The following is a 24,700-nucleotide window of genomic DNA, read 5'->3' as shown; positions in this document are numbered from 1 at the left end:
GGATATGTCTTACCCTGAGGCCAAATATCTTTTTGAGGTGCAACAGTAATTACTAATTTATTATCAGCAATCCCATACTTAGGAACAGATTTAGTCCAATGAGTATGAGGAGGATTCGCTGTTGATAATGCAACATTAAATCGATTCTTCACATTCCATTTTGTATTACCATTTATTATTGCTGCTATAGCAGCAATTCATTTGTTTTTTCTTCACCAAACAGGATCTAATAATCCTCTTGGACTAAATGGAGATATTGAAAAAATTCCATTCCATCCATACTTTACCTTTAAGGATTCTATTACATTTGTAATAATAACATCATTATTAATTATACTATGTTTAATTAATCCTTACCTATTAGGAGATCCAGATAACTTTGTACCTGCCAACCCATTAGTAACACCAGTTCACATTCAACCAGAGTGATATTTCCTATTTGCATATGCAATTCTACGATCTATCCCTAATAAGTTAGGAGGTGTTATTGCATTATTTTTATCAATTAGAATCTTATTAATTTTACCATTTTATAATAAAACACCATTCCGAGGCATTCAATTTTACCCTATTAATCAAATTTTATTCTGAATTATAGTAGTTGTTGTATGCTTACTAACGTGAATTGGTAAACGACCTGTTGAAGAACCTTATATTATAACAGGTCAAATCTTAACAATTATTTACTTCACATATTTCTTAATTAATGTCCATGTCGCAAACGCATGAGATAAATTAATTAAGGAATAAAGTTAATTAGCTTAGGAAAAGCATATGTTTTGAAAACATAAAATTAGAAGTTTAACTCTTCTATTAACTTTTCTCAAAAAATTTCACTAAACAAATGAGATAAATAAAACCTTTAAACCAACAAAGAAAATAAAAAAATTCAAAGATAAAGGTAAAAAACTTTTTCAAGCTAAGTACATTAATTTATCATAACGAAACCGTGGTAACGTTCCACGAACCCAAATAAAACCAAAAGATATAATAGCAAGCTTAATAAAAAATATAAAAGAATAAAAATCACCGCCTAAAAAAATTAAAGCCAATAACATTCTTATGAAGACAATTCTAGTATATTCAGCTAAAAAAATTAAAGTAAAACCACCCGCACCATACTCAATATTAAATCCTGAAACTAACTCAGATTCCCCTTCAGCAAAATCAAAAGGAGTACGATTAGTTTCAGCTAAGCAAGAAGCAAAACAAGCTAAAGCTAAAGGAAAAGAAATAATAATAAATCAACAATAAAGCTGATAGTTTATAAAATCAAACATATTAAAACTACCAATTAAAATAATTAAAGACAATAAAATTAAAGCTAAACTAACTTCATAAGAAATTGTTTGAGCAACAGAACGAAGAGAACCTAATAATGAATAATTTGAATTAGAAGATCAACCAGCAATTATAACAGTATAAACACCTAATCTAGTACAACATAAAAAAAATAAAAATCCATAAGAAAAAGAACACATATAAGTTAAATAAGGAAAAATTACTCAAACGGCTAAAAAAATCATTAAATTAAAAACAGGGGAAAAATAATAAAGTAGGTAATTAGATATAATAGCAATTGGCTGCTCCTTACAAATTAACTTAATAGCATCTCTAAATGGCTGAGGAATTCCAACAAAACCTACCTTATTTGGACCCTTTCGAATCTGAATATAACCTAAAACCTTACGCTCTAATAAAGTTAAAAAGGCAACACTAATTAAAACACAAATAACCAATAAAAGAAAATTCAAAATAAATATAAATAAATCATAAAGAATCAATACTATTTGTAGAAAAAATCTACATAAATGAATTCTAAATTCAACACATTAATCTGTCAAAATAGTAAATAAATTAATATTAATCAATATAACAAAAAATATTTTAACCATATGGTCCTTTCGTACTAATATGGATTAACAATCTTAGGATAGAAACCGACCTGGCTCACGCCGGTCTGAACTCAGATCATGTAAGAATTTAAAGGTCGAACAGACCTAATCATTGGGCTCCTGCACCCAAAATTTTTCTTAATCCAACATCGAGGTCGCAATCTGCTTTGTAGATATGAGCTCTCAAAAACAATTACGCTGTTATCCCTAAGGTAACTTAATCTTATGATCATAAATTATGGATCAAAATAACAAACATAAATAAATGATATAATAATGAAGAGTTTATCTATTCTTCATGTCACCCCAACAAAACATCATCATTAAATATAGAAAGACAAACAAAAAACTATATAAAAGTAAAATGTCAAGCTCTATAGGGTCTCTCAGGTGCGACAAAGATGCTTCCACAAGCATTTTAAACTACTGTATTAAACGAAAGATGCGAAATTACAGTAATGAACTCAGTTTGTACAAGAATGCGCGGAGGAAGAGTGATAGGAACTCGTTGAAAATAACGAAACACTGCGAATCGACAGATGTGCTCTTGAAATGCGTCAGAGCCTACTGTTTTGTAGGAGCGCTAAATTCCAAAAACTAACTACATTAAAAAAAAAAAAAACCTGTTCCCGTCCGACCACCGAAGATAAGCAACAACGTTTATATTCGGATCGGCGACCGCCTGGGAACTCTGGCTGTCTTCATTTCTTGCTTTCTTGTCGCTACCCCTGCCAGCCGTTTTTTCATGCTACCTTTCTCATGTGACAAAGATGCTTCCATACTGATTTTAAACTATCGTAAGATACGATATTAAGGAACTCAGTTTGAAAAGAGTGCGCCAAGGAAGACTTCCAAAGAGTCTCTGGAAATAACAAAACAGTATGAAGTGACAGAAATGTTGTGAAATACGTCAGGGCATATTGTTTTGTAGCAGTGCACAACGGCAAATTTGTAAACAAAAATTTACCTTTCGTCGCTACAAGAGATGGATACTTTGTCGAAAAGCCTGTGTCTTGTGTGCATGTTTTCGCACCTTTCCACGGCACGGCGCGGCACAGAGCTGCTCTGGTAGCTCCGAACGGCCGCACACGTCGCCTCGGACACGCCGGTTCGGCCCGCGCCCATCTCGCAGATGTTCCTCGTGCTTGTGCTGTCATATGGACCGCGACCCGAGCGGCAGCGAGCGGCAGTCGAGCAAAGTCGGGACAAGTCGGGACGGAAGGTGACAGCCGATTATGCACCGTGCGAATTACGCAAATATCTAGAAGCGCGACGCGTGTCAGGCAGGTGAGAACGCTTCTCTCGGTCCAGCAGGACACTGCCACACCCCGCGCAGTCCACCCGCCGCCCGGCCGCGCGCAATCCCTGCGACGGACAACAATAACAAGGTGCGTCTCCCGCGAGTGTCGGAGGCCGCACGAACCAAACGAATGACGGGCGGTGCAACGAGCAGCTGTGTTGTGCGTCTGACCCACGTGGCGGCGCGCCGCACTGCGCGTCGCCTTCGAGGTGGAAGGACGTGCTTTGCGTCAAATGTGCCACCGAAAATGGCGATTGCGTGTATTGGGAGGAGAGGCGAATCCTTCTTGTGCCGTGCGGCTACAGTATAAGGACGCCAACGGCCATACCATGTTGAATACACCGGTTCTCGTCCGATCACCGATGTTAAGCAACATCGGGCCCGGTTAGTACTTGGCTGTCTGCCCGCCTGGCAACACCTCGGTGCCGAGCGAGCAGTACTTCCGCGTGCGACTTGGCCGGCGGCGCCTCGCGTGTCGTCTGCTCTTCTCTGCCTAGCGGCTGTATATTTCATCACAGACTGTAAGTTATGGCAACGATTTACGATGACAGTGAAGAACGCCAAAATAACATTCAATGTGAGTTCGATCGTTCTGTAGACAAGCCCTCGGCCTTTGAAATCCACCGTTGGATTCTAGAAGATCTGTTGTTAACGCACGATGACGTTCTCGGTATCCAATTCGATACTTTTCTTAACTCTGTGTTCTTGAAGTTGAAAAATTCCGAAATGTGTGATCATGTTGTGTCTGTCAATGACGGTGTCCGAAAATTTCGTCACCTTGACGGTCGCGTAAGCAATGTTAATGTGTCGCATGCTGGCTTTGGCATTAGGCAAATTCGTGTGTTTAACCTACCATTTGAAATTCGAAATGACACAATTGCTCGTTATTTGCGGCCGTATGGCACTGTTTTGTCTGTAGTGAAGGAAAAGTGGTCCTCCGCGTACTTGTTTCAAGTAGAAAACGGAGTGAGAAGTGTGAAAATGGTTGTTAGACAGCACATTCCTTCGTTTGTTTTGGTTAACGGCCACCGCGCGTTCGTTACTTATAGTGGACAGCCACAAACATGTTCTTTTTGTGGTGGCGTTGGCCATTATAGACAGGATTGTCCCAAACGGAAACGGCCTGCCCAGCTGCCTACTGTAGGTAATTTCAATGATGCCAGCTTTGCTTCTGTGGCCGCCACGGGTTTGGGTACCGCCCCCCCCGCGCCCGCGCGCCGTGTAGCTGACGCTAACTTTGCTGCCACCCCGATGGCTATGGATGTGTCCACTACCGATAGTGACTCTGCTTCTGTGTCTGCTGTGTTAGATTCAATGTCTCCGGCTCCGGCTGACGGGACAACTATCGAAAATCTGGTAGTAACGAATGTTTCACAAGAGACAGTGTCCGAACCCGTGCAGCAGTCGGCGCGTGATTTAGTGTCGGAACCTGTTTCGCTGTCAGTGACAGTACCGGAACAGTCCGGTTCTTTGATTGCCCCTGTTACTGTGCCTGCCGGTTCTCCTAATTCCGCTGCTGCTGTGGAATCACAGGCATTTTTTGTAGCACCGAAACCGAGACGGGACGAACGTTCGTCTCGTAGTTCAAGTCGGCAACGTGCGCGTAGTGTTGGTCGGTCGCCTCCCTCTGATAGGGGTCTTCCGCGACCCGATCGCAGTCCGTCTCCGGTTGGGCGTTCCCCCGACGCCTCCCGACCGACACGACCCGGTCGGCAGGCTTCCCAACAGCGTGCTTCCCGACGGGACCTTGCCGACGAGCGGCGTTCGTCTCAGGCTCCTGGCTCTGGGCGTCAGCCTGTGGACCAACAGCAACAACGGCGCGCCTCTCCTCGCCGTCAGCTGCCTGCCGAAATCAATGTTGCTGATCAAAAACGTGACGTCGCTGTTCGGCACTTAAGGACTGTCTTAAGCCAGCCGGGCGCAGGCGACGACTCCGGGCAATCGACCGACACTGTTTCGGCTGTGTTGACACAGCAATTGCCGACGAAACGTAAGGCGGAAGACACACACCAGCGTCGCGTTTGTCCTTCTGCTACTGAACGTGTGCCGGCTTCTTCTGCTGATGTCGAGATGTCTGTCGTTGGTCCCATGTCGGTGGACTCTAGTGGAACGGATTCTGGGACCGCGCCACCCCCACACCCCCCTCCCGCCGCCCCCCAGGACTGGGTGGCGGACGTGGAGGCCAGTGACGCGACTTAGTGTGTGCAAGTGTTGTTTCCTCCTCTCGCGCACATTTGCATGATCTGTGTTTTTTTTAGCTATTTTATTGCTGCTTCTGCGGTGCCCTCGTTTGGTTTTTTGTTGGTCGTTTTCGCGTGGTCAGCTCCGTTTGCCTTTATTCACCGACCGCCGCAAGATCCTCCGTCGTTATTCGGCGTCGATGTTCTATCTGTTTTTAAATGACGGGTTATGGGAGCCGTGCTCTGTTTTCAATGGGGGACGGCCTATCATAGTCGTCTTTTTTTAGTGCATTGCGCCGATTGGATGCTATGGATCCGGCTGACGGGATTTCAACCCGTCTCTCTGGTATATTTTATCCTTTTGTGGTGGTTGTCTTTTGCCGATCATTGCTGTTTTTCTCCCCATGTAAGGTTTTTATCAATTGTGCTCTTTTTTTTTAATTATGTATGGATATTGAGCATTGTTCGTGGAACATTTTAACTGTTAATGTAAACAAATTGAGTGCCCAGTATAAGTTATCGGCTTTGCACACTTTTTTATGTGATTCTCACTGTCATGTCGCGTTATTACAGGAAGTTACGCGTACGGCTCTTTTGTATTTTATTGATTCCTCTGCTTTTACCGTTATTGATAATATCATGTCGGATGAACAGACTGGTACTGCCATTTTAGTCCGTCCGGGTTTTGATGTCAGTGACGTTGAAATATTGCCCAATGGTCGCGCAATCGCCTGTGTTATTAATGGTGTCGCTTTTGTTAATGTCTATGCCCATGCCGGTGATAAACCAGCGCGGAATCAGTTTTACAGCCATGATCTCTGTCAATTGCTCCATCGCAATACTAATGAATTAGTGCTTGGTGGCGATTTCAACGCCGTTATTGATGGTAGGGATCAGGAGCCGCGCCCTAATTGGTGTCAAGAGTTGCGCACTTTGGTTGACACTTTTCGCTTGCGGGACACGTGGCGTGTGCTCAACCCGGATAAAACACATTTCACCCACTTTTATGCCACAGGTCATAGTCGACTGGACAGAATTTATGTGTCGTTGCCGCTTGCCGCCCATGTCACAAGGGCGGAAGTATTGCCGGTTATTTTTTCTGACCATTGTGGATTTTTGTGTCAACTTGTTTTACCGCGTGCGCGACCTCCTCGGCGTCCGAATATCTGGAAGCTTAATTGCAGTCTTTTAGATGATGACGCTCTTGCGTCCCAATTTACTGCTTTGTGGCGCAAGCTCTTGCGTGACAAGGGCGACGACGGCAGTACCATCAGGTGGTGGGTGGAGGTAGCGAAGCCGGCCATCAGGCGCTTTTTAATCAATTTTAGTCGCGATGCGGCGCACTGGCGCCGGTCGACGGCGAGTTTTTACCAGTCCTGTTTAAAAGATCTAGCTCAGCTGGTCACTACGTCTCCACAGTTGCTTCCGGTTTTTAATCAGTTTAAAGCTCAACTTCTTGACGATCTTCGCCGGAAGGGGTTTGGGACGGTCACGCGCAGCCAACCTGTAGGTGCCGTTGAGGGGGAACCGCTCTCTCTCTACCACCTGAACAGGGAGCGGAGGCGGCGGGAGAGGTTGGTTATTCGTAAGTGGCTCAAACAGGATGGGACGACGACTCCCGACTGGGTGGATATTGAGCGGGAGGTCCATGATCACTTTGCTGCGCTCTTTCACCCAGTAGACGCCGACCCCGGGGCGCTCCGCGATTTTTTGCAGGGGGTCCCACATGTTTTAACGCGACAAGACAGGGCCTATCTTAATGCAACTTTTACTTCTGAGGATCTCTTTGCGGCCGTGAAAAGTAGTCCTAGGGGCAAATCCCCTGGTATGGACGGAATCCCCGCGGAATTTTATTTAAAATTTTTCCCTCTTTTACGCGATGTCTTAACTGTGATCATGAACGAAATCCATAACGGTGTTGACATCCCGGCGGAGTTTGCGGAAGGGCGTGTTGCACTTCTCCCTAAATCAACCGCGACGCCGCGTATAGACAGTGTTCGCCCTATAACCCTCTTGAACGCTGATTATAAGATTATGGCGCGGTGTGTTACGCACAGGATGCAGGTCGTTCTGCCCAAGGTCATCAGTGAATATCAAACTTGTGCTGTGGCCGACAGGAACATTTTCGATGCCGTCCTGGCTTATCGCGACTGCATCGGATATGTAAAGGGTCACAGGCTCCGAGCGGCTGCGATCTTGCTGGTAGACTTTAAAAACGCCTTTGATCGGATCAGCCACTCCTATCTGCGGCGAGTGATGATCGGCCTGGGTTTTGGGTCCAAACTAACGAAGATGGTGTACAATATCTTGCGTAATGCCACTTCTCGGGTGGTCATCAACGGTATTCCTGGTAGCGTCATCCCCATTGGTCGTTCTGTCCGACAGGGGTGTCCTCTGTCTATGGCGCTTTTCGCCTTGGCGTTGGACCCACTCCTACGTTGTATAGCCCGGGAGTGCCGGGGTATTCGGCTTGGCGACGTTCAGCTGGTATGTCGGGCGTATGCTGATGACCTGGGGGTCTTCATTGATCATCCAGAGGATCTTGATCGCTTGCGTGGTGTTTTGGACCGTTTTGAGAGGGCGACGGGGGCTATCGTCAACTCTCATAAGACTGTCTTGCTTCCCCTTACACCTCGATTACGCACTGTCAGCGGCGATTGGTTTTGTGTGAAGCAACAGCACACGGTGCTCGGTGTCATTCTAACTGACAACACACAGCGTATGGAAGCCCTTAATTGGCGTTCCACATTATACAAGATCCGAGCTGTTGCTAAACTCTACGCCTCTCGGAACCTGGCGCTTCGTCAGAAGGTGGATCTCATTAACACGAATATCTTCGCCAAAGCGTGGTATCTGGCACAAGTTCTCCCAGTGCCAAAAGAATTGGAAAGGGCCATCCAACAAGCAGTTTATTGGCTGCTATGGAAGGGCAATATTTTTAAGGTCTCCTTGGCGACGTGTACTTTAAGCTTGCAGGAAGGGGGGCTAGGTTTGGTTGACTTCCGATCTAAGTGTGCGGCGCTCCTTGTGAAACGGACCACAGTGGTGATTGACAAGGGGCCGCACAGTCCGACAGCGGCCTTGTTTCGTCATTACCGCCCACCATCAGTAGTAGCCCCTGTTTCAATCAGTCATATTCCGTATGTGTTGAATTTCGTGCGCCGCTATTATGTTTATAATAGTTATCTTGTGTTTGGTGACGTCTGTACATGTAGTGTTACTGAGATAATTCGAGCTCTTCGAGGGACGCCGATTAGGAACAAATGGGAATATCGGTTGCCACAGCATGATTGGCAGCTGGTGTGGAAGAATCTTGCTACCGCCGCCGTCCCTGCCGCCGTTCATGCTACTTGGTATAAAGTGGTCAACCGGACTATCCCGACAAATGCCAATCTTTGTGCTATTAATTTGATTTCTTCGGGAGAGTGTGAATTGTGTGCAGAGGAGGACACTATCGAACATCGTTTTGTGTGTGACAAATTTCGTGTGGTCTGGGACATTGCCTGTGACATGGTTCGTCTGATTAACAGGGTGGACAGGCGGCACGTGACAACCATGGACGCCATAGTGCCTCAGTGCGCGGCTTACCCGGCCACCAAAAGAAATGCGACGTTATGGATTCTTGGACATACAGTTTACTGTATCTTTACCCTGAAAGTGACTGATGCCGTCGATTTTCTATCCTATTTGTGGACGGAACACCGTCAGGACCTTGCTCGTGCGGCTTATACTCAGACTTTTGCCAATTTTTTGCGTGTGGCCTTGGACCATGCCTATGCTAAATTTTTGATATCTACATAGGACTGCCTACCAATTTTGACTTTTATCGCGTTATCCTCCAGTGGTAATGCCGGTGCTATGAATTATGTTGCTTCGACGGGACTTTGCTTACAACGGAACTTTTTTTTCTACAAATGATGGAACTAAATTTGAATGCCAATGTGTGTTATATGGAACGAACATTATCGACAACGTATCCTGTTCTCGGGTTATGTGAATGTTTTATTAGTAGGAGTTAACTTGTGCTTTATTTATTTGTTTTTCTTTGTTCTGAGGACATTTTTTCTTTCATTTTCTCTCCCAAGGTGACCGAGGAGACAGTGTCGAGAAGGACTTTTTCCTTACTTTTACGTGTGCATGTACGTTGGATTCCTTATACTTTCTGTGGGTGGATGTTTTTCAGTTTGTGATTCTTCTCGCCGTCATATCTGAAGAACATTGGCGGAGACGGTTTGATTAGATTTATTTTTTCTTTCCTAGTGTGATATACATTTTCGGCAGCTACTGCGTTTCTGGTAGCCATGGAAGTTGGCGACCACTTTCCGCCGTCGTTCAAGCGAGCGTTTACGGTGTGGAGACATTTTTATTTTCCGTTTTGAAGTATAATTTGAGTGATTTTAACGTTTTTTTGTTTCTCAAGTTATGGAGAAACCATTTTCTTTTGATTCGTATACAAGATGCAATACCGCATCAAGGTCCATGCGCGCCTCGCCGAAGAAGGCATTACTAGAAAATGCGTCTACCAGTCCCCCTACGAGGAGCCAACAGCACCCATATAAAAAAAAAAAAAAAAAAAAAATAAAAAATAAAAAAAAAAAAAAAAAAAGGTGCTGTTGGCTCCCTCTCTTCTTTCAAATTTTATGTCTCTACACCTGCCAGCCCTCTTTTCATACAAACTCTCAGGTGCGACAAAGATGCTTCCACAAGCATTTTAAACTACTGTATTAAACGAAAGATGCGAAATTACAGTAATGAACTCAGTTTGTACAAGAATGCGCGGAGGAAGAGTGATAGGAACTCGTTGAAAATAACGAAACACTGCGAATCGACAGATGTGCTCTTGAAATGCGTCAGAGCCTACTGTTTTGTAGGAGCGCTAAATTCCAAAAACTAACTACATTAAAAAAAAAAAAAACCTGTTCCCGTCCGACCACCGAAGATAAGCAACAACGTTTATATTCGGATCGGCGACCGCCTGGGAACTCTGGCTGTCTTCATTTCTTGCTTTCTTGTCGCTACCCCTGCCAGCCGTTTTTTCATGCTACCTTTCTCATGTGACAAAGATGCTTCCATACTAATTTTAAACTATCGTAAGATACGATATTAAGGAACTCAGTTTGAAAAGAGTGCGCCAAGGAAGACTTCCAAAGAGTCTCTGGAAATAACAAAACAGTATGAAGTGACAGAAATGTTGTGAAATACGTCAGGGCATATTGTTTTGTAGCAGTGCACAACGGCAAATTTGTAAACAAAAATTTACCTTTCGTCGCTACAAGAGATGGATACTTTGTCGAAAAGCCTGTGTCTTGTGTGCATGTTTTCGCACCTTTCCACGGCACGGCGCGGCACAGAGCTGCTCTGGTAGCTCCGAACGGCCGCACACGTCGCCTCGGACACGCCGGTTCGGCCCGCGCCCATCTCGCAGATGTTCCTCGTGCTTGTGCTGTCATATGGACCGCGACCCGAGCGGCAGCGAGCGGCAGTCGAGCAAAGTCGGGACAAGTCGGGACGGAAGGTGACAGCCGATTATGCACCGTGCGAATTACGCAAATATCTAGAAGCGCGACGCGTGTCAGGCAGGTGAGAACGCTTCTCTCGGTCCAGCAGGACACTGCCACACCCCGCGCAGTCCACCCGCCGCCCGGCCGCGCGCAATCCCTGCGACGGACAACAATAACAAGGTGCGTCTCCCGCGAGTGTCGGAGGCCGCACGAACCAAACGAATGACGGGCGGTGCAACGAGCAGCTGTGTTGTGCGTCTGACCCACGTGGCGGCGCGCCGCACTGCGCGTCGCCTTCGAGGTGGAAGGACGTGCTTTGCGTCAAATGTGCCACCGAAAATGGCGATTGCGTGTATTGGGAGGAGAGGCGAATCCTTCTTGTGCCGTGCGGCTACAGTATAAGGACGCCAACGGCCATACCATGTTGAATACACCGGTTCTCGTCCGATCACCGAAGTTAAGCAACATCGGGCCCGGTTAGTACTTGGATGGGTGACCGCCTGGGAACACCGGGTGCTGTTGGCTCCCTCTCTTCTTTCAAATTTTATGTCTCTACACCTGCCAGCCCTCTTTTCATACAAACTCTCAGGTGCGACAAAGATGCTTCCACAAGCATTTTAAACTACTGTATTAAACGAAAGATGCGAAATTACAGTAATGAACTCAGTTTGTACAAGAATGCGCGGAGGAAGAGTGATAGGAACTCGTTGAAAATAACGAAACACTGCGAATCGACAGATGTGCTCTTGAAATGCGTCAGAGCCTACTGTTTTGTAGGAGCGCTAAATTCCAAAAACTAACTACATTAAAAAAAAAAAAAACCTGTTCCCGTCCGACCACCGAAGATAAGCAACAACGTTTATATTCGGATCGGCGACCGCCTGGGAACTCTGGCTGTCTTCATTTCTTGCTTTCTTGTCGCTACCCCTGCCAGCCGTTTTTTCATGCTACCTTTCTCATGTGACAAAGATGCTTCCATACTAATTTTAAACTATCGTAAGATACGATATTAAGGAACTCAGTTTGAAAAGAGTGCGCCAAGGAAGACTTCCAAAGAGTCTCTGGAAATAACAAAACAGTATGAAGTGACAGAAATGTTGTGAAATACGTCAGGGCATATTGTTTTGTAGCAGTGCACAACGGCAAATTTGTAAACAAAAATTTACCTTTCGTCGCTACAAGAGATGGATACTTTGTCGAAAAGCCTGTGTCTTGTGTGCATGTTTTCGCACCTTTCCACGGCACGGCGCGGCACAGAGCTGCTCTGGTAGCTCCGAACGGCCGCACACGTCGCCTCGGACACGCCGGTTCGGCCCGCGCCCATCTCGCAGATGTTCCTCGTGCTTGTGCTGTCATATGGACCGCGACCCGAGCGGCAGCGAGCGGCAGTCGAGCAAAGTCGGGACAAGTCGGGACGGAAGGTGACAGCCGATTATGCACCGTGCGAATTACGCAAATATCTAGAAGCGCGACGCGTGTCAGGCAGGTGAGAACGCTTCTCTCGGTCCAGCAGGACACTGCCACACCCCGCGCAGTCCACCCGCCGCCCGGCCGCGCGCAATCCCTGCGACGGACAACAATAACAAGGTGCGTCTCCCGCGAGTGTCGGAGGCCGCACGAACCAAACGAATGACGGGCGGTGCAACGAGCAGCTGTGTTGTGCGTCTGACCCACGTGGCGGCGCGCCGCACTGCGCGTCGCCTTCGAGGTGGAAGGACGTGCTTTGCGTCAAATGTGCCACCGAAAATGGCGATTGCGTGTATTGGGAGGAGAGGCGAATCCTTCTTGTGCCGTGCGGCTACAGTATAAGGACGCCAACGGCCATACCATGTTGAATACACCGGTTCTCGTCCGATCACCGAAGTTAAGCAACATCGGGCCCGGTTAGTACTTGGATGGGTGACCGCCTGGGAACACCGGGTGCTGTTGGCTCCCTCTCTTCTTTCAAATTTTATGTCTCTACACCTGCCAGCCCTCTTTTCATACAAACTCTCAGGTGCGACAAAGATGCTTCCACAAGCATTTTAAACTACTGTATTAAACGAAAGATGCGAAATTACAGTAATGAACTCAGTTTGTACAAGAATGCGCGGAGGAAGAGTGATAGGAACTCGTTGAAAATAACGAAACACTGCGAATCGACAGATGTGCTCTTGAAATGCGTCAGAGCCTACTGTTTTGTAGGAGCGCTAAATTCCAAAAACTAACTACATTAAAAAAAAAAAAAACCTGTTCCCGTCCGACCACCGAAGATAAGCAACAACGTTTATATTCGGATCGGCGACCGCCTGGGAACTCTGGCTGTCTTCATTTCTTGCTTTCTTGTCGCTACCCCTGCCAGCCGTTTTTTCATGCTACCTTTCTCATGTGACAAAGATGCTTCCATACTAATTTTAAACTATCGTAAGATACGATATTAAGGAACTCAGTTTGAAAAGAGTGCGCCAAGGAAGACTTCCAAAGAGTCTCTGGAAATAACAAAACAGTATGAAGTGACAGAAATGTTGTGAAATACGTCAGGGCATATTGTTTTGTAGCAGTGCACAACGGCAAATTTGTAAACAAAAATTTACCTTTCGTCGCTACAAGAGATGGATACTTTGTCGAAAAGCCTGTGTCTTGTGTGCATGTTTTCGCACCTTTCCACGGCACGGCGCGGCACAGAGCTGCTCTGGTAGCTCCGAACGGCCGCACACGTCGCCTCGGACACGCCGGTTCGGCCCGCGCCCATCTCGCAGATGTTCCTCGTGCTTGTGCTGTCATATGGACCGCGACCCGAGCGGCAGCGAGCGGCAGTCGAGCAAAGTCGGGACAAGTCGGGACGGAAGGTGACAGCCGATTATGCACCGTGCGAATTACGCAAATATCTAGAAGCGCGACGCGTGTCAGGCAGGTGAGAACGCTTCTCTCGGTCCAGCAGGACACTGCCACACCCCGCGCAGTCCACCCGCCGCCCGGCCGCGCGCAATCCCTGCGACGGACAACAATAACAAGGTGCGTCTCCCGCGAGTGTCGGAGGCCGCACGAACCAAACGAATGACGGGCGGTGCAACGAGCAGCTGTGTTGTGCGTCTGACCCACGTGGCGGCGCGCCGCACTGCGCGTCGCCTTCGAGGTGGAAGGACGTGCTTTGCGTCAAATGTGCCACCGAAAATGGCGATTGCGTGTATTGGGAGGAGAGGCGAATCCTTCTTGTGCCGTGCGGCTACAGTATAAGGACGCCAACGGCCATACCATGTTGAATACACCGGTTCTCGTCCGATCACCGAAGTTAAGCAACATCGGGCCCGGTTAGTACTTGGATGGGTGACCGCCTGGGAACACCGGGTGCTGTTGGCTCCCTCTCTTCTTTCAAATTTTATGTCTCTACACCTGCCAGCCCTCTTTTCATACAAACTCTCAGGTGCGACAAAGATGCTTCCACAAGCATTTTAAACTACTGTATTAAACGAAAGATGCGAAATTACAGTAATGAACTCAGTTTGTACAAGAATGCGCGGAGGAAGAGTGATAGGAACTCGTTGAAAATAACGAAACACTGCGAATCGACAGATGTGCTCTTGAAATGCGTCAGAGCCTACTGTTTTGTAGGAGCGCTAAATTCCAAAAACTAACTACATTAAAAAAAAAAAAAACCTGTTCCCGTCCGACCACCGAAGATAAGCAACAACGTTTATATTCGGATCGGCGACCGCCTGGGAACTCTGGCTGTCTTCATTTCTTGCTTTCTTGTCGCTACCCCTGCCAGCCGTTTTTTCATGCTACCTTTCTCATGTGACAAAGATGCTTCCATACTAATTTTAAACTATCGTAAGATACGATATTAAGGAACTCAGTTTGAAAAGAGTGCGCCAAGGAAGACTTCCAAAGAGTCTCTGGAAATAACAAAACAGTATGAAGTGACAGAAATGTTGTGAAATACGTCAGGGCATATTGTTTTGTAGCAGTGCACAACGGCAAATTTGTAAACAAAAATTTACCTTTCGTCGCTACAAGAGATGGATACTTTGTCGAAAAGCCTGTGTCTTGTGTGCATGTTTTCGCACCTTTCCACGGCACGGCGCGGCACAGAGCTGCTCTGGTAGCTCCGAACGGCCGCACACGTCGCCTCGGACACGCCGGTTCGGCCCGCGCCCATCTCGCAGATGTTCCTCGTGCTTGTGCTGTCATATGGACCGCGACCCGAGCGGCAGCGAGCGGCAGTCGAGCAAAGTCGGGACAAGTCGGGACGGAAGGTGACAGCCGATTATGCACCGTGCGAATTACGCAAATATCTAGAAGCGCGACGCGTGTCAGGCAGGTGAGAACGCTTCTCTCGGTCCAGCAGGACACTGCCACACCCCGCGCAGTCCACCCGCCGCCCGGCCGCGCGCAATCCCTGCGACGGACAACAATAACAAGGTGCGTCTCCCGCGAGTGTCGGAGGCCGCACGAACCAAACGAATGACGGGCGGTGCAACGAGCAGCTGTGTTGTGCGTCTGACCCACGTGGCGGCGCGCCGCACTGCGCGTCGCCTTCGAGGTGGAAGGACGTGCTTTGCGTCAAATGTGCCACCGAAAATGGCGATTGCGTGTATTGGGAGGAGAGGCGAATCCTTCTTGTGCCGTGCGGCTACAGTATAAGGACGCCAACGGCCATACCATGTTGAATACACCGGTTCTCGTCCGATCACCGAAGTTAAGCAACATCGGGCCCGGTTAGTACTTGGATGGGTGACCGCCTGGGAACACCGGGTGCTGTTGGCTCCCTCTCTTCTTTCAAATTTTATGTCTCTACACCTGCCAGCCCTCTTTTCATACAAACTCTCAGGTGCGACAAAGATGCTTCCACAAGCATTTTAAACTACTGTATTAAACGAAAGATGCGAAATTACAGTAATGAACTCAGTTTGTACAAGAATGCGCGGAGGAAGAGTGATAGGAACTCGTTGAAAATAACGAAACACTGCGAATCGACAGATGTGCTCTTGAAATGCGTCAGAGCCTACTGTTTTGTAGGAGCGCTAAATTCCAAAAACTAACTACATTAAAAAAAAAAAAAACCTGTTCCCGTCCGACCACCGAAGATAAGCAACAACGTTTATATTCGGATCGGCGACCGCCTGGGAACTCTGGCTGTCTTCATTTCTTGCTTTCTTGTCGCTACCCCTGCCAGCCGTTTTTTCATGCTACCTTTCTCATGTGACAAAGATGCTTCCATACTAATTTTAAACTATCGTAAGATACGATATTAAGGAACTCAGTTTGAAAAGAGTGCGCCAAGGAAGACTTCCAAAGAGTCTCTGGAAATAACAAAACAGTATGAAGTGACAGAAATGTTGTGAAATACGTCAGGGCATATTGTTTTGTAGCAGTGCACAACGGCAAATTTGTAAACAAAAATTTACCTTTCGTCGCTACAAGAGATGGATACTTTGTCGAAAAGCCTGTGTCTTGTGTGCATGTTTTCGCACCTTTCCACGGCACGGCGCGGCACAGAGCTGCTCTGGTAGCTCCGAACGGCCGCACACGTCGCCTCGGACACGCCGGTTCGGCCCGCGCCCATCTCGCAGATGTTCCTCGTGCTTGTGCTGTCATATGGACCGCGACCCGAGCGGCAGCGAGCGGCAGTCGAGCAAAGTCGGGACAAGTCGGGACGGAAGGTGACAGCCGATTATGCACCGTGCGAATTACGCAAATATCTAGAAGCGCGACGCGTGTCAGGCAGGTGAGAACGCTTCTCTCGGTCCAGCAGGACACTGCCACACCCCGCGCAGTCCACCCGCCGCCCGGCCGCGCGCAATCCCTGCGACGGACAACAATAACAAGGTGCGTCTCCCGCGAGTGTCGGAGGCCGCACGAACCAAACGAATGACGGGCGGTGCAACGAGCAGCTGTGTTGTGCGTCTGACCCACGTGGCGGCGCGCCGCACTGCGCGTCGCCTTCGAGGTGGAAGGACGTGCTTTGCGTCAAATGTGCCACCGAAAATGGCGATTGCGTGTATTGGGAGGAGAGGCGAATCCTTCTTGTGCCGTGCGGCTACAGTATAAGGACGCCAACGGCCATACCATGTTGAATACACCGGTTCTCGTCCGATCACCGAAGTTAAGCAACATCGGGCCCGGTTAGTACTTGGATGGGTGACCGCCTGGGAACACCGGGTGCTGTTGGCTCCCTCTCTTCTTTCAAATTTTATGTCTCTACACCTGCCAGCCCTCTTTTCATACAAACTCTCAGGTGCGACAAAGATGCTTCCACAAGCATTTTAAACTACTGTATTAAACGAAAGATGCGAAATTACAGTAATGAACTCAGTTTGTACAAGAATGCGCGGAGGAAGAGTGATAGGAACTCGTTGAAAATAACGAAACACTGCGAATCGACAGATGTGCTCTTGAAATGCGTCAGAGCCTACTGTTTTGTAGGAGCGCTAAATTCCAAAAACTAACTACATTAAAAAAAAAAAAAACCTGTTCCCGTCCGACCACCGAAGATAAGCAACAACGTTTATATTCGGATCGGCGACCGCCTGGGAACTCTGGCTGTCTTCATTTCTTGCTTTCTTGTCGCTACCCCTGCCAGCCGTTTTTTCATGCTACCTTTCTCATGTGACAAAGATGCTTCCATACTAATTTTAAACTATCGTAAGATACGATATTAAGGAACTCAGTTTGAAAAGAGTGCGCCAAGGAAGACTTCCAAAGAGTCTCTGGAAATAACAAAACAGTATGAAGTGACAGAAATGTTGTGAAATACGTCAGGGCATATTGTTTTGTAGCAGTGCACAACGGCAAATTTGTAAACAAAAATTTACCTTTCGTCGCTACAAGAGATGGATACTTTGTCGAAAAGCCTGTGTCTTGTGTGCATGTTTTCGCACCTTTCCACGGCACGGCGCGGCACAGAGCTGCTCTGGTAGCTCCGAACGGCCGCACACGTCGCCTCGGACACGCCGGTTCGGCCCGCGCCCATCTCGCAGATGTTCCTCGTGCTTGTGCTGTCATATGGACCGCGACCCGAGCGGCAGCGAGCGGCAGTCGAGCAAAGTCGGGACAAGTCGGGACGGAAGGTGACAGCCGATTATGCACCGTGCGAATTACGCAAATATCTAGAAGCGCGACGCGTGTCAGGCAGGTGAGAACGCTTCTCTCGGTCCAGCAGGACACTGCCACACCCCGCGCAGTCCACCCGCCGCCCGGCCGCGCGCAATCCCTGCGACGGACAACAATAACAAGGTGCGTCTCCCGCGAGTGTCGGAGGCCGCACGAACCAAACGAATGACGGGCGGTGCAACGAGCAGCTGTGTTGTGCGTCTGACCCACGTGGCGGCGCGCCGCACTGCGCGTCGCCTTCGAGGTGGAAGGACGTGCTTTGCGTCAAATGTGCCACCGAAAATGGCGATTGCGTGTATTGGGAGGAGAGGCGAATCCTTCTTGTGCCGTGCGGCTACAGTATAAGGACGCCAACGGCCATACCATGTTGAATACACCGGTTCTCGTCCGATCACCGAAGTTAAGCAACATCGGGCCCGGTTAGTACTTGGATGGGTGACCGCCTGGGAACACCGGGTGCTGTTGGCTCCCTCTCTTCTTTCAAATTTTATGTCTCTACACCTGCCAGCCCTCTTTTCATACAAACTCTCAGGTGCGACAAAGATGCTTCCACAAGCATTTTAAACTACTGTATTAAACGAAAGATGCGAAATTACAGTAATGAACTCAGTTTGTACAAGAATGCGCGGAGGAAGAGTGATAGGAACTCGTTGAAAATAACGAAACACTGCGAATCGACAGATGTGCTCTTGAAATGCGTCAGAGCCTACTGTTTTGTAGGAGCGCTAAATTCCAAAAACTAACTACATTAAAAAAAAAAAAAACCTGTTCCCGTCCGACCACCGAAGATAAGCAACAACGTTTATATTCGGATCGGCGACCGCCTGGGAACTCTGGCTGTCTTCATTTCTTGCTTTCTTGTCGCTACCCCTGCCAGCCGTTTTTTCATGCTACCTTTCTCATGTGACAAAGATGCTTCCATACTAATTTTAAACTATCGTAAGATACGATATTAAGGAACTCAGTTTGAAAAGAGTGCGCCAAGGAAGACTTCCAAAGAGTCTCTGGAAATAACAAAACAGTATGAAGTGACAGAAATGTTGTGAAATACGTCAGGGCATATTGTTTTGTAGCAGTGCACAACGGCAAATTTGTAAACAAAAATTTACCTTTCGTCGCTACAAGAGATGGATACTTTGTCGAAAAGCCTGTGTCTTGTGTGCATGTTTTCGCACCTTTCCACGGCACGGCGCGGCACAGAGCTGCTCTGGTAGCTCCGAACGGCCGCACACGTCGCCTCGGACACGCCGGTTCGGCCCGCGCCCATCTCGCAGATGTTCCTCGTGCTTGTGCTGTCATATGGACCGCGACCCGAGCGGCAGCGAGCGGCAGTCGAGCAAAGTCGGGACAAGTCGGGACGGAAGGTGACAGCCGATTATGCACCGTGCGAATTACGCAAATATCTAGAAGCGCGACGCGTGTCAGGCAGGTGAGAACGCTTCTCTCGGTCCAGCAGGACACTGCCACACCCCGCGCAGTCCACCCGCCGCCCGGCCGCGCGCAATCCCTGCGACGGACAACAATAACAAGGTGCGTCTCCCGCGAGTGTCGGAGGCCGCACGAACCAAACGAATGACGGGCGGTGCAACGAGCAGCTGTGTTGTGCGTCTGACCCACGTGGCGGCGCGCCGCACTGCGCGTCGCCTTCGAGGTGGAAGGACGTGCTTTGCGTCAAATGTGCCACCGAAAATGGCGATTGCGTGTATTGGGAGGAGAGGCGAATCCTTCTTGTGCCGTGCGGCTACAGTATAAGGACGCCAACGGCCATACCATGTTGAATACACCGGTTCTCGTCCGATCACCGAAGTTAAGCAACATCGGGCCCGGTTAGTACTTGGATGGGTGACCGCCTGGGAACACCGGGTGCTGTTGGCTCCCTCTCTTCTTTCAAATTTTATGTCTCTACACCTGCCAGCCCTCTTTTCATACAAACTCTCAGGTGCGACAAAGATGCTTCCACAAGCATTTTAAACTACTGTATTAAACGAAAGATGCGAAATTACAGTAATGAACTCAGTTTGTACAAGAATGCGCGGAGGAAGAGTGATAGGAACTCGTTGAAAATAACGAAACACTGCGAATCGACAGATGTGCTCTTGAAATGCGTCAGAGCCTACTGTTTTGTAGGAGCGCTAAATTCCAAAAACTAACTACATTAAAAAAAAAAAAAACCTGTTCCCGTCCGACCACCGAAGATAAGCAACAACGTTTATATTCGGATCGGCGACCGCCTGGGAACTCTGGCTGTCTTCATTTCTTGCTTTCTTGTCGCTACCCCTGCCAGCCGTTTTTTCATGCTACCTTTCTCATGTGACAAAGATGCTTCCATACTAATTTTAAACTATCGTAAGATACGATATTAAGGAACTCAGTTTGAAAAGAGTGCGCCAAGGAAGACTTCCAAAGAGTCTCTGGAAATAACAAAACAGTATGAAGTGACAGAAATGTTGTGAAATACGTCAGGGCATATTGTTTTGTAGCAGTGCACAACGGCAAATTTGTAAACAAAAATTTACCTTTCGTCGCTACAAGAGATGGATACTTTGTCGAAAAGCCTGTGTCTTGTGTGCATGTTTTCGCACCTTTCCACGGCACGGCGCGGCACAGAGCTGCTCTGGTAGCTCCGAACGGCCGCACACGTCGCCTCGGACACGCCGGTTCGGCCCGCGCCCATCTCGCAGATGTTCCTCGTGCTTGTGCTGTCATATGGACCGCGACCCGAGCGGCAGCGAGCGGCAGTCGAGCAAAGTCGGGACAAGTCGGGACGGAAGGTGACAGCCGATTATGCACCGTGCGAATTACGCAAATATCTAGAAGCGCGACGCGTGTCAGGCAGGTGAGAACGCTTCTCTCGGTCCAGCAGGACACTGCCACACCCCGCGCAGTCCACCCGCCGCCCGGCCGCGCGCAATCCCTGCGACGGACAACAATAACAAGGTGCGTCTCCCGCGAGTGTCGGAGGCCGCACGAACCAAACGAATGACGGGCGGTGCAACGAGCAGCTGTGTTGTGCGTCTGACCCACGTGGCGGCGCGCCGCACTGCGCGTCGCCTTCGAGGTGGAAGGACGTGCTTTGCGTCAAATGTGCCACCGAAAATGGCGATTGCGTGTATTGGGAGGAGAGGCGAATCCTTCTTGTGCCGTGCGGCTACAGTATAAGGACGCCAACGGCCATACCATGTTGAATACACCGGTTCTCGTCCGATCACCGAAGTTAAGCAACATCGGGCCCGGTTAGTACTTGGATGGGTGACCGCCTGGGAACACCGGGTGCTGTTGGCTCCCTCTCTTCTTTCAAATTTTATGTCTCTACACCTGCCAGCCCTCTTTTCATACAAACTCTCAGGTGCGACAAAGATGCTTCCACAAGCATTTTAAACTACTGTATTAAACGAAAGATGCGAAATTACAGTAATGAACTCAGTTTGTACAAGAATGCGCGGAGGAAGAGTGATAGGAACTCGTTGAAAATAACGAAACACTGCGAATCGACAGATGTGCTCTTGAAATGCGTCAGAGCCTACTGTTTTGTAGGAGCGCTAAATTCCAAAAACTAACTACATTAAAAAAAAAAAAAACCTGTTCCCGTCCGACCACCGAAGATAAGCAACAACGTTTATATTCGGATCGGCGACCGCCTGGGAACTCTGGCTGTCTTCATTTCTTGCTTCTTGTCGCTACCCTGCCAGCCGTTTTTTCATGCTACCTTTCTCATGTGACAAAGATGCTTGCCCCCCTACTAATTTTAAACTATCGTAAGATACGATATTAAGGAACTCAGTTTGAAAAGAGTGGCGGCCAAGGAAGACTTCCAAAGAGTCTCTGGAAATAACAAAACAGTATGAAGTGACAGAAATGTTGTGAAATACGTCAGGGGCATATTGTTTTGTAAGCAGGTGCACAACGGCAAATTTGTAAACAAAAATTTACCTTTCGTCGCTACAAGAGATGGATACTTTGTCGAAAAGCCTGTGTCTTGTGTGCATGTTTTCGCACCTTTCCACGGGCTACGGCGCGGCACAGAGCTGCTCTGGTAGCTCCGAACGGCCGCACACGTCGCCTCGGACCCCGCCGGTTCGGCCCGCGCCCATCTCGCAGATGTTCCTCGTGCTTGTGCTGTCATATGGACCGCGACCCGAGCGGCAGCGAGCGGCAGTCGAGCAAAGTCGGGACAAGTCGGGACGGAGGTGACAGCCGATTATGCACCGTGCGAATTACGCAAATATCTAGAAGCGCGACGCGTGTCAGGCAGGTGAGAACGCTTCTCTCGGTCCAGCAGGACACTGCCACACCCCGCGCAGTCCACCCGCCGCCCGGCCGCGCGCAATCCCTGCGACGGACAACAATAACAAGGTGCGTCTCCGCGAGTGTCGGAGGCCGCACGAACCAAACGAATGACGGGCGGTTGCAACGAGCAGCTGTGTGTGCGTCTGACCCACGTGGCGGCGCGCCGCACTGCGCGTCGCCTTCGAGGTGGGAAGGACGTGCTTTGCGTCAAATGTGCCACCGAAAATGGCGATTGCGTGTATTGGGAGGAGAGGCGAATCCTTCTTGTGCCGTGCGGCTACAGTATAAGGACGCCAACGGCCATACCATGTTGAATACACCGGTTCTCGTCCGATCACCGAAGTTAAGCAACATCGGGCCCGGTAGTACTTGGATGGGTGACCGCCTGGGAACACCGGGTGCTGTTGGCTCCCTCTCTTCTTTCAAATTTTATGTCTCTACACCTGCCAGCCCTCTTTTCATACAAACTCTCAGGTGCGACAAAGATGCTTCCACAAGCATTTTAAACTACTGTATTAAACGAAAGGATGCGAAATTACAGTAATGAACTAGTTTGTACAAGAATGCGCGGAGGAAGAGTGATAGGAACTCGTTGAAAATAACGAAACACTGCGAATCGACAGATGTGCTCTTGAAATGCGTCAGAGCCTACTGTTTTGTAGGAGCGCTAAATTCCAAAAACTAACTACATTAAAAAAAAAAAAAACCTGTTCCCGTCCGACCACCGAAGATAAGCAACAACGTTTATATTCGGATCGGCGACCGCCTGGGAACTCTGGCTGTCTTCATTTCTTGCTTTCTTGTCGCTACCCCTGCCAGCCGTTTTTTCATGCTACCTTTCTCATGTGACAAAGATGCTTCCATACTAATTTTAAACTATCGTAGATACGATATTAAGGAACTCAGTTTGAAAAGAGTGCGCCAAGGAAGACTTCCAAGAGTCTCTGGAAATAACAAAACAGTATGAAGTGACAGAAATGTTGTGAAATACGTCCAGGGCATATTGTTTTGTAGCAGTGCACAACGGCAAATTTGTAAACAAAAAATTTACCTTTCGTCGCTACAAGAGATGGATACTTTGTCGAAAAGCCTGTGTCTTGTGTGCATGTTTTCGCACCTTTCCACGGCACGGCGCGGCACAGAGCTGCTCTGGTAGCTCCGAACGGCCGCACACGTCGCCTCGGACACGCCGGTTCGGCCCGCGCCCATCTCGCAGATGTTCCTCGTGCTTGTGCTGTCATATGGACCGCGACCCGAGCGGCAGCGAGCGGCAGTCGAGCAAAGTCGGGACAAGTCGGGACGGAAGGTGACAGCCGATTATGCACCGTGCGAATTACGCAAATATCTCAGAAGCGCGACGGCGTGTCAGGCAGGTGAGAACGCTTCTCTCGGTCCAGCAGGACACTGCCACACCCCGCGCAGTCCACCCGCCGCCCGGCCGCGCGCAATCCCTGCGACGGACAACAATAACAAGGTGCGTCTCCCGCGAGTGTCGGAGGCCGCACGAACCAAACGAATGACGGGCGGTGCAACGAGCAGCTGTGTTGTGCGTCTGACCCACGTGGCGGCGCGCCGCACTGCGCGTCGCCCTTCGAGGTGGAAGGACGTGCTTTGCGTCAAATGTGCCACCGAAAATGGCGATTGCGTGTATTGGGAGGAGAGGCGAATCCTTCTTGTGCCGTGCGGCTACAGTATAAGGACGCCAACGGCCATACCATGTTGAATACACCGGTTCTCGTCCGATCACCGAAGTAAGCAACATCGGGCCCGGTTAAGTACTTGGATGGGTGACCGCCTGGGAACACCGGGTGCTGTTGGCTCCCTCTCTTCTTTCAAATTTTATGTCTCTACACCTGCCAGCCCTCTTTTCATACAAACTCTCAGGTGCGACAAAGATGCTTCCACAAGCATTTTAAACTACTGTATTAACGAAAGATGCGAAATTACAGTAATGAACTCAGTTTGTACAAGAATGCGCGGAGGAAGAGTGATAGGAACTCGTTGAAAATAACGAAACACTGCGAATCGACAGATGTGCTCTTGAAATGCGTCAGAGCCTACTGTTTTGTAGGAGCGCTAAATTCCAAAAACTAACTACATTAAAAAAAAAAAAAACCTGTTCCCGTCCGACCACCGAAGATAAGCAACACGTTTATATTCGGATCGGCGACCGCCTGGGAACTCTGGCTGTCTTCATTCTTGCTTTCTTGTCGCTACCCCTGCCAGCCGTTTTTTCATGCTACCTTTCTCATGTGACAAAGATGCTTCCATACTAATTTTAAACTATCGTAAGATACGATATTAAGGAACTCAGTTTGAAAAGAGTGCGCCAAGGAAGACTTCCAAGAGTCTCTGGAAATAACAAAACAGTATGAAGTGACAGAAATGTTGTGAAATACGTCAGGGCATATTGTTTTGTAGCAGTGCAAACACGCGATCTAGTGT

The 24,700-nt window shown here is 48.5% G+C and overlaps 1 protein-coding gene and 10 non-coding genes across 11 annotated transcripts; all 11 read left to right on the top strand.

Moving 5' to 3' along the window:
* The first annotated feature begins 4,446 nt into the window (after positions 1 to 4,446).
* Positions 4,447 to 5,394, top strand: LOC126273230 (uncharacterized). Its single transcript, XM_049976774.1, has one exon. It carries the CDS (start codon positions 4,447 to 4,449, stop codon positions 5,392 to 5,394), a length of 948 nt encoding a protein of 315 aa, XP_049832731.1.
* Positions 5,395 to 11,282: 5,888 nt separating this feature from the next.
* On the top strand, positions 11,283 to 11,401 carry LOC126274816 (5S ribosomal RNA). Its single transcript, XR_007550370.1, has one exon. It is a non-coding gene; the product is annotated as a 5S ribosomal RNA (ribosomal RNA).
* Positions 11,402 to 12,689: 1,288 nt separating this feature from the next.
* Positions 12,690 to 12,808, top strand: LOC126274815 (5S ribosomal RNA). Its single transcript, XR_007550369.1, has one exon. It is a non-coding gene; the product is annotated as a 5S ribosomal RNA (ribosomal RNA).
* A 1,288-nt stretch (positions 12,809 to 14,096) lies between these two features.
* LOC126274814 (5S ribosomal RNA) lies at positions 14,097 to 14,215 on the top strand. Its single transcript, XR_007550368.1, has one exon. It is a non-coding gene; the product is annotated as a 5S ribosomal RNA (ribosomal RNA).
* A 1,288-nt stretch (positions 14,216 to 15,503) lies between these two features.
* On the top strand, positions 15,504 to 15,622 carry LOC126274813 (5S ribosomal RNA). The gene has a single exon (XR_007550367.1). It is a non-coding gene; the product is annotated as a 5S ribosomal RNA (ribosomal RNA).
* Positions 15,623 to 16,910: 1,288 nt separating this feature from the next.
* On the top strand, positions 16,911 to 17,029 carry LOC126274812 (5S ribosomal RNA). The gene has a single exon (XR_007550366.1). It is a non-coding gene; the product is annotated as a 5S ribosomal RNA (ribosomal RNA).
* Positions 17,030 to 18,317: 1,288 nt separating this feature from the next.
* On the top strand, positions 18,318 to 18,436 carry LOC126274811 (5S ribosomal RNA). The gene has a single exon (XR_007550365.1). It is a non-coding gene; the product is annotated as a 5S ribosomal RNA (ribosomal RNA).
* A 1,288-nt stretch (positions 18,437 to 19,724) lies between these two features.
* LOC126274810 (5S ribosomal RNA) lies at positions 19,725 to 19,843 on the top strand. Its single transcript, XR_007550364.1, has one exon. It is a non-coding gene; the product is annotated as a 5S ribosomal RNA (ribosomal RNA).
* A 1,288-nt stretch (positions 19,844 to 21,131) lies between these two features.
* Positions 21,132 to 21,250, top strand: LOC126274808 (5S ribosomal RNA). Its single transcript, XR_007550362.1, has one exon. It is a non-coding gene; the product is annotated as a 5S ribosomal RNA (ribosomal RNA).
* A 1,297-nt stretch (positions 21,251 to 22,547) lies between these two features.
* On the top strand, positions 22,548 to 22,665 carry LOC126274129 (5S ribosomal RNA). The gene has a single exon (XR_007549956.1). It is a non-coding gene; the product is annotated as a 5S ribosomal RNA (ribosomal RNA).
* Positions 22,666 to 23,956: 1,291 nt separating this feature from the next.
* On the top strand, positions 23,957 to 24,075 carry LOC126274307 (5S ribosomal RNA). The gene has a single exon (XR_007550134.1). It is a non-coding gene; the product is annotated as a 5S ribosomal RNA (ribosomal RNA).
* The last annotated feature ends 625 nt before the right edge of the window (positions 24,076 to 24,700 follow it).

This window comes from Schistocerca gregaria, chromosome 5 (assembly GCF_023897955.1).
Source record: "Schistocerca gregaria isolate iqSchGreg1 chromosome 5, iqSchGreg1.2, whole genome shotgun sequence".
Taxonomy (NCBI): domain Eukaryota; kingdom Metazoa; phylum Arthropoda; class Insecta; order Orthoptera; family Acrididae; genus Schistocerca; species Schistocerca gregaria.
This window is presented reverse-complemented; position numbering and strand designations above follow the sequence as displayed.

Bases quoted from the DNA above. Each gene is read 5' to 3' on its own strand.
- LOC126273230 (XM_049976774.1), top strand. From the start codon at position 4,447: ATGGCTATGGATGTGTCCACTACCGATAGTGACTCTGCTTCTGTGTCT.